The sequence below is a fragment of the Chaetura pelagica genome, unplaced genomic scaffold (assembly GCF_000747805.2).
Source record: "Chaetura pelagica isolate M959 unplaced genomic scaffold, ChaPel_1.0 scaffold213, whole genome shotgun sequence".
NCBI lineage: Eukaryota > Metazoa > Chordata > Aves > Apodiformes > Apodidae > Chaetura > Chaetura pelagica.
The window spans coordinates 1,877,477-1,886,292 of record NW_009952597.1 but is presented as its reverse complement, the minus strand read 5'-3'; the positions used below and the strand labels follow the sequence as shown (position 1 = coordinate 1,886,292).

Here is an 8,816-nt window from a genome sequence, read left to right as displayed (position 1 = left end):
GCTAAAGGATTTCTTTTTTCCCCCAAAAGCAGTATTGAAAATGAAACATAACAAATCCATCAAAGATCTCAGAGCTCTGTCGGGAGCCACCAGCACTTGTGCTGTCTGTACATCTCCTGTAGAGCAATGACAAGAATGTGCTTTGTCCCCTCTCCCTTGCACCCTGGCTTCAGGTGACACACCACATCTGGACCATCACAGGATGCAGCAGCGCAAGGGGTCACCTTCCCCCTCCATTGGGGTCAAAACAAAGAGCAGAGGAGCCAGGAAAAAGTTCTCCCACTGCAAGACCAAATCAGACCCACATCCTGGAAAAAAATCTGGAGTGGGGGGAGAAGGGGAGGTCCTTGCCACCATCCAAGCCTCGCACAGCAGCTCCCCTCCAGCCTTTCTGTTTCAGCTCACTTTAAATTCGAAACACACTTTTGATTGAAGCCAAGAGCTTTTTATTTTAAACAGAAACTGAAAGTCTTGAAGATCTGGCAAACAGAGGCACTAGCAAAATTGTGTCCATGGGGGGAAATGCTGGGGACGAGGGGAATGGGGATTTGCAAAGCCTGGTGCTCCTGTGCAGGAAGGGGCAGAGAGAGCTTGGAAACACTTAAATGGTAAAATGTGTGGAAAAAGTAAGGACAGAGGGGCCAGGATGTTTAAGGTTTGTTTTTAATCCCTGCCAATGAATTTCCATTCTGTGCCAAGACTGAAGTAAACTGCTTTGATGTGAAAGGAGGAGAAAAACACACACACAGATTCTTGGCTTCTTAAAACAATATAGATGACAAAGGAGGGAACTACAATGACAATTAACATGGCGCAGCTCCGCTGATGGTGACGTCTTAAAATGTGCCTTTCTTCCAAATAAAGAGGATTTTGGTGGGGGGTCAGTTAGGAAACAATAATTACACGTGTCTACACATCATGGCACCACTGGGCATCTCTCCCTCTGTCCCCCCCCAGCAGCCACAGACTCTCACACCATTCTCCTTTTTTTACCCATTTATCAATTCCTTAGGTTTCCATGGCTGGGAGCAGGGCCTGGGGCCATGCAGGACTCCAGATGTGACCTGGCAGCCCCCTGCGTGGTGCCAGACCTCCCACCTCTGAGCTGGCCTCTCTTCTCTTATTTATACACCCAGTCCAGGGGTCCTGGTGCTCCCCTAACCACTGCCAGATGCTGGGCTGGCCTCACTCTTCATCCTGCTCAGTCCCATCAGCTCCCAGCTCCCTCCTGACTTTCATCTCAGTAAACACAGGCCGGAGCAGGGATGTCTGCTCCATTGTACTGAGGTTGATGCTATTAGGATCCACCTGAATTCCTGACTTGGGAGCAGAAATACCATGCTGTGAGCCCAAGAAGGGTCTTCAAAACCACCATGGAGGATGTAACCTCCCACATGCACAAGCAAACTCTGGCACAGAGGCAGCTGACTGCTGGTTTAAGCATCCTCTTAGACAGCCCCCAAACAGCACTCTTCATGTCCCACCCCCAGTTTTAGAAAGCAACTTGACTTCAGAAAACAAGGGGTTGGGTAGAGGCAGGGCTCACACAGCCCATCCTCATGCTGGAAGACCCCAGACATGGACAGAGACCAGTTTGTTGGGAAAAGGACACATTGTGACCAAGGATGCTCTTCCAGATCCTCAAAGGAGGTGCCAGAAAAGCCCATCCAGAAGATGCTGGTGTTGTGAATTGCAAATGCCAAGGTGAGAGCAAGTCTGAGACGCTCCCCAAGGAACCTGAATTTTGTCCTACTTTCAAACCAGTACATCCACAGAGGAAAAAAAAAGAACAAAAAAAAAAATAAAATCACAATTAATGTCTCAGGCAGCCACTAAAAGGAGACCTGGTGTGATGAATACCTCCAGGGAGGATGCAGCTCTTGCTGGGGGCAAAGCAGTGGCACAAATGCCTACCCAGTATAAATCCAGCCCAAGGGAAGTGGCAGAGGGGTAAACTGAGGCACAGAGATTAGGCCTGACCCATGGATATGTAAGGAATCATTAAGAAGCTGGGCTGACAATCCAGACCCTCTTCTCCAACCTGCTCCAGCCACAGGGCTGGATCCCTCCCCTCCTGCACACCCACTGCCTCTTCCACTACATTCCCACGCAGCAGGGCTCTATTTATAGAGACCTTGGCCGCTAATTATAGATCGCAGCAATCAAAACAAAGCAGGCAAACACTCTGCACTTGCCATTCTCTGACTCCATCCCTCACCCCAGCACCAGCCTTGTGGCAGCAGCTCCCATCCCTCAACCGAAACCTGCCGAACCGCCCCAGCACTGCGGTGCCGGGCTGCTCACCCACTGCAGCAGCAGTGGCAGCTTCACCAGGGACCATGGGGTGTGTTACCTGGAGGACTCAGGCCTTGCACAGTGTGAGGCAACATCAGAGGGTGCAGCCACCAGCACCAGCTTGGGCATTCACCCCTGGTCAGAGTGTGCTGGGATGCAGCTGCTGGGCAGGCAGCAGCCAGGGGAGGTTTTGCTCACCATCCTGGCACAGGTCCCTCCTCAACCCCTCGACTGAGTGAGCACAATCCCTTCCAGCCCTGGCAGGGCTGTTTCCCCACACACTGAGGACTTTATCCTCTCTAGTTTCAAATATCCTGAAGTACCAAAGGTCTAAGCTCTTTAGAGTGACTTTTCCACCTCCAGAAAAAGTCTCTGGACACATTTGCCTTGGCTTAGGATTTTTTGGCAGGCTTTAGTCTCGTACTCCATGCAACGGGGAATCAGAGAACATACCTCTTGGGAAAACCAAGGAATTGGGAAGGACTGGGAAGCAGACAGGGGTAAACATCTTTGGACACTTGTAAAGCAGTGGGCCATCCTCAAGCCTGTCCCTGGTTCCCTGTCTCCCTCTTTGCTGCCTTCTCTCAACTCACCCTAGGAGCAATTTCACCATACTCCAGCCACCGTGGAGAAGTGTCAGCCCCTGTGCACTGTCCCGCCCAGCACGGAGGTTTATCAGCTGCAGAAGCCAGCCAGCACCGAGGGGTAATCACAGCAGTTCAGCATGGAAGGCAACCTGGGCCATCACTCAGCCTCCAGACCCACCCCCAAGTTGGGAGGGAGGAATTTCTGCACGTCTGAGCAGGCTCAGCTTAGCCAGGGCTTGGCAGAGCCAGGAATGGCCGCTGGCTCCTTCCTCACTGAAGGGAAAGGATGAGCTCTGCCCAGCGTTCCCAGAGGCCAGGCAGGCTCTGCGTGCTGACATGAGGCTGGGGCTGCTGTCAGGAATGACACCCAGGGGTAAAGGGGAAGATGGGAAGTGAGTCTGGCAGCTGAGCCAGGGTTCAAGGGGATGAAGGTCCATAGTCCACGTCCTCTCCATCACAGCCATCCTGCCCAACTGGTTTGGGCTTTCAGTGTGAAAATGCAGCAGAGAAAGGATGGGCGCACGGAAAGAAGGCAGCCAAGCAGGAGCACAGACTTGGGATCTGCTTGGGAACACCCATGGAAAGGTCTCAGGAGGGGGATGGATGTCAGCAGATGCCACTGGTCCCACCTCCTGCTGAGGCCCTTCTGTGCCCTAAGTGCTCCAATCCAACACCAAGCATGACCCATCCCACGGCAAAAGGCTTTCCTGTGCCATGGCTTCTGTGTATCACAGCACCAACGTCTTTTGGGATCCCCCCAAGGTTTCTACAGCTCATGGCTGGGCTTTGAGCCACCTCTTCACACCCCACTGTTCTGCAACCCACTAGGAGCATGAGGCAGGGTCTCTCTGGTCAGGCATGGGAACAACTCTGCTGCCATCACCAGCTCAGGTCTCCCTTCCCAAGCCCACCCCTCCCTCCTCTCCTACTTTTAATAAGCACAGAAATTGCCAAGCCCACAAAACTAATGTCTAACAGGTTCAAGGCAGAGCAATTCAATCCCTACTTGCAACTGCCTGGGAGGTCCCAATCTGTCCTTCCTCAGCTCCCTGTTCCCATTCCCAAATGGGCTGAGCAGCAACAAAAAACTCCTTTCCTCAGAGGCTCAGGGGCTTTTCCTCCTGCCCCTGGTAGGTATGGCAGGGGATGCTCCAGTGCCATGGACTGGAAGGGGCTGGGAGAGGCTGCATCCAACTATGGCCAGGAGAGACCTTCAGCAGAGCAGGTGCAAACAGCAGCATGGATCCCACACAGTTAAGTGCTCCATAGAAAGGCATTTTTATACTATGTGTCAGACTCTGATGAAGAGAAGGGAGCTGCAATCACCTCCTCCATCTATAACCATGGTGAGTCCAGTCCAAGCCCTCCTGCTCTCCTCCAGTGGGAACTGTTGTACCAGGAAGGGCCACAGAGGTAACAAGTCCTGGTGCCCTGTCCCAGCACTGCACATGTGCACACTCCTTTTTTGGTTTTTGGGGTGTTTTTTTTTCCACTTTAACTTCTCAAGAGGAAAAATCCCAAGAGATGCCTGGAGAACTATGGGATGCTTCTCCTGCCCTCTGCACACGCTCCAGCAACTGTCACTCATGGTGCCATAAGGTCCAGAGGACAGGGCATGGGGCTGGGGAACTGCCCATCTGCTCCTGACTAGACACAGCAGCTCCTGAGGTTGGTCAACCTCCCCAGGATGCAAAACAGCAAAAAAATAAAATTATTTAGAATGGAGCTTCCAAACATCCTTCCACCTCTTCTCAAGAGAAGGGCATCTCCCTGCCACCAACCAGCTGCATGCTGCTCTCCTGTCACCATAGGACACAAAACACCAGCCCAGTGAGAAGCCAGGTTTCTGAGACACTAAAAATGCACTGAAAGCCTCCACCACTCCTCAGATGTTTAAATTATTTAGGGCACTTGGATCAAGCCCAAGAAAAAATACAAACAAACAAGGCATGAAACTCGAGTGTGGCTCTCTGTGCTGCTGTGCCCCCCCAGGTGACATCGGCGCAGGACCAGGGCATGGACCCTCACAGGGAGCCTCTCCACCACAGACATAAATCCCCACATCTCCTGCGCTCCAGCCCCACACACCCCTCATCCCAGCATTGTGAGCCTCCCATCCAGGTGGATCCCAACACCTTGGATGCTCAACCCCAGGCACCTTCCCAGGGCCTTGCTGCAGCCAGGAGGATAAACCCAGCGGCCCTGGTTGGTCATGGCCCCACTTCACAGCTTGCAGCAGACGATGCAGTCTCTCTTTTCTCTCCCCTCTCTCTTTACCAAGGGGAGCAGTGCCAGCAGCATGCCACAGCTCCAGGGAGCAGTGGCAAGGCATTCCAGCTGACCTGCTTTCCATGGCATTGCTAAGGCAGGGCCTCCTTCCCAGGCACTGCCGGGGTGGTTCACCACCACCAAACCCCAACTGGCACCGAGGAACAAAGCAGAATGAAGCAGGGGGGACTCTGAGGACACCCCCGGAACTCCCCACCAGCATGGGATCTGTTGGCAACCAACCAGCCCTACACCAAGCAGGACCCACACGTCTCCAAACCACCCACCATCCTCCTCAGAGTGCCTGCCAAGCTCCCACGCAAGCCCAGCCCAGCAGTAAGTCAAACTCAGAAGGTGAAACTCTTCACCAGTTTGGCAGAGACTGCTGCACACCACGTACCAGGAGCACCCTCTGAGGACAGCAGAGGCGGCCCTGGCTCTGTGGCATGGGCAGCCCCCTCCCCACAGCCCCAGCAGGACCACACACCTGGGCCCAGCAGCACTCACCATCTCGTCCAGGGCGTAGCGCAGCAGCCCGTGCTCGTACAGGATGAAGAACCGACGCTGCCATTTCTGCAAGAGAAGAGACAGTGAGGTGGGTCAAAGCAGTGCCCACCAGCCCCTAAGCCTCAACTGGGGCACCAGGGCTGCACCCCACAAAGCTGGGGCAGAGAAAAGGCACCAAAACCCCTCGGTGGCAGGTAACTCAGCACAACAGGGCACGTGCCCAGGTCTTGCTGAGCACCTGACCACAGCTGCCAAAAAAGTAGAGGGGACTACTACAGTCCCCAGCACTGTGGGGACTGTTTCTAAAGGGTGATGAATGTTGCAGAAGTATTTCTGCTCAGCCCCTCACATCCCAAACCCAACCATCTAGGATGCCATGAGCTTTAAAAAGGAAGGCTCTGTCAGAGGTCTGCTTTGCTCTACTGCCTGGCTTTGTGGGCACCCAAGAAGAGACTGGTTTTGGGGTTGCTTCCCCATCCTGCTCCTGTGTGTCCAGATAGACCCAAGCTAGTCTGGTTTAACCATACAGGGGACAAAAATAATCAGAGACAAAACATTCCAGCTCCTAGGCCAGAGCCAGGACTTTCCTCTTCCTCCTCTTCTGTAGGACACCCACAAGCCCCATCACTGCTCTCCAAGAGACCCAAGAGCTGCAGAACATCAGAAAGAACCCCCCAACCAACTGTTCTCAGCTCTCAGCTTTACCCTGAGTGGTCTGTCACAGCACCCAGTGCTGCAGGGTGACAGGGTGTCACTACAGACACCCCCCAGCAGTGCATCAGCTCAATTCAGATGGTGGCTGCATCTCCGGGGGTGGCACTGCCCAGGAGGTCCTGCCTCCCCTGGCACCACTGCTTCTGCAGCTGCACAGCAAACCAGATTGGAGAACTGATCTGGCTGGGAAACTGCCTTTTTTTGTGCATGTGTGTGTGTGCCAGCCTGTTTTCAGCCAAGAGCAAAAACTGGTTGAGCAGGCTGAAATAAAAAAGGTCCTAGATTCATAGCCCCAGTGCAGCAATTCTTATCTTGCTTTTCTCAGCCCTTCGGGCAAAGTCCAAAGTGTTTGGGGACCAGCAAAACTACCGAGGATCCTGTGGACCTCCACACACCCCAGCTTAGGAGGCAGCCACTGCTCCAGGGAGCCCCAAGACCCACATCCCCACAGCCTTGGGCCAGCAAGCCTGAGACTAGCTGTGACTTCAAATAATGACCCATATACCCAAGGCTGAACTCAGAACCCCATTCTTGTTCACTCGGGAGAGAAACTTTTTTTATTGCTAGCAGCTGAGAGCATTTTGGCTGCGTGACAGAGGGTTCACGGACCATTGCCATCCCTCCCACGCACAGACAGCCCTGTCCTGGCGGCCTCAGCAGCAAGTTCCCTGGAAAAGCAGCTTGAGGACAGGCTGGGAGTCCTCATCATAAGCCAGCAGTGAAAGGACCTCAGCCTGGCCATGTCCTTCAGGGCCTCACACCCCCCAGGGTAGGGGAGAGGGGGATGCTCTGACCTCACACGATGCTGCTGTTTCTGCAAGGCATGAGCAGACCCCTTTGGGCAGAAGCTGAGTGTGCCCCGCTCTGTCTGCAGGTCTTTGCTGCCAACACACTTAGCTTCAGAGCTCTGCAGGCTTCTAGCAAACAGGAATCACTTTTCAGCCCCTTCCTTGCTGCAGGACCTGCCTGACACAGGGGTGTCTGCATTAGGGAATGGGATGCAGCCCCTCTCCAGGGCTCTGGGCATGCCCACGGTGAGCCATGAAAAATGGAATTGTTGTTTCTATACACAACCAAAGAGAAATCCAGGACCTTGCTGACGGTCCCAGCACAGCTTACAGCCACACAGCCCCACACCCTGCCAGCTTGAGAGCCTTCATGTTAGTGTGGTACATGTCAGGCCAACCACACTTCAACCAGAGCAGCATCAAGATATCAAAAAACAACAGGAGCAAGCAATAAAACTGCACAGACTGAGCCTGATCAGCACCTGCAGTGCCCCAGCCTGCTGCCCAGCATGAGAGACCTCTGCATCCTGGAGAAGGAATTCAAGCCCTGCTGCAGGAAACATCTTCCAGCTTCCTGGTTTGCACAAAGGGATAGGTGCATGGAGGTGCCTGAGGCACTCCTGGGGCTGCAGCCACCTCTGGGGGCAGGGATGTGCCCTTGTCACTCCTCCTGCCACCCCCACCCACAGCACGGGAAGAGAGTTTCTTGGCTTCACTTACCCGGGAGCGATGGACCGGGTTGTCAAAGTCCGTCCCTTCTGGGGCCAGCAGCAACCAGCCACCATAAATGGGCTTGGCCTGCAAAGAAACAGCAGAGAAACACATCAGGGCAGAAGGCAATCAGCTCAGCATGGACCAGTGCCACGGGGGATTGATGGTCAGGGACCTCGGGAAAACTGCATCAGCCCCTGGCAACTGCACGAGTCCAGGCTCCTGCACACAGGCACCCTCAGCCCTGCCAGCGTGGGGAACACACTGCTTGGTGGCAGCCCCTGGTGTTCTACACTCTGCCTGTAAAGGGTCGAGGAGGCAAAGTCCCAGCCACAAACACCAAACTCATCTGCTTCTGCCTGGCACGGCACCCGGAGCACCAACCCCCCGCGTCCTGCCGAGCCCGTCCTCACCTACAGCCCTTCCCCGCGTCACGGGCAGCGTGCCTCTCCCCCAAAGCAAAATACATCCTCCAAAGGAGTGCTCCATGTTTTCCTTTTGTTAATTAAGAGAGGAAAAACTACCCGGCGCTGGCAGCTCTCCAAGCTCGCAGCCGCTTCCCGTGCCCTGCGCATCCGGCACCCGTTTCCCCGCGGGGCCAACCCGCTCCTCCCCGGCAGAGGATTCCAGCAGCTGAGCAGGCAGGAAGGTCAGAGCCAGGCAGAGGGAAAACAGCTCATTCAGCCGGCCGGGAAGAGAAAGGGAAAGAATACTGGGAAAGAAATGCCTGGCAGCACTGCCATTTATCAATGGGGATAAATAAATACATAAACAAATATATAGAGAGGCTCTTTTCACTGGTGGTTTGGGGGCAGAAATGAAGTACATTCACACCGTGGTGAGCAGTGGGATGGGCACCAGGCATGTCCTCCCCTGCAAAGTCTTACAGGCACTGCTCCTGATGTCAAGCTGCAAAGTATTAGCCAACCTCCCATTCCTGGCAAGG

The 8,816-nt window shown here is 54.2% G+C and overlaps 1 protein-coding gene across 1 annotated transcript in view; it reads right to left on the bottom strand.

Annotated features, from left to right (window-relative positions):
• Positions 1-7,954, bottom strand: part of MPRIP (myosin phosphatase Rho interacting protein) — a 72,039-nt gene extending 64,085 nt beyond the window's left edge. The window contains 2 exon segments of the mRNA XM_009993706.1: positions 5,658-5,723; positions 7,880-7,954. Of these exon segments, the coding sequence (XP_009992008.1) occupies positions 5,658-5,660 (3 nt within the window). The 5' untranslated portion in view covers positions 5,661-5,723; positions 7,880-7,954.
• Between the last annotated feature and the right edge of the window lie 862 nt (positions 7,955-8,816).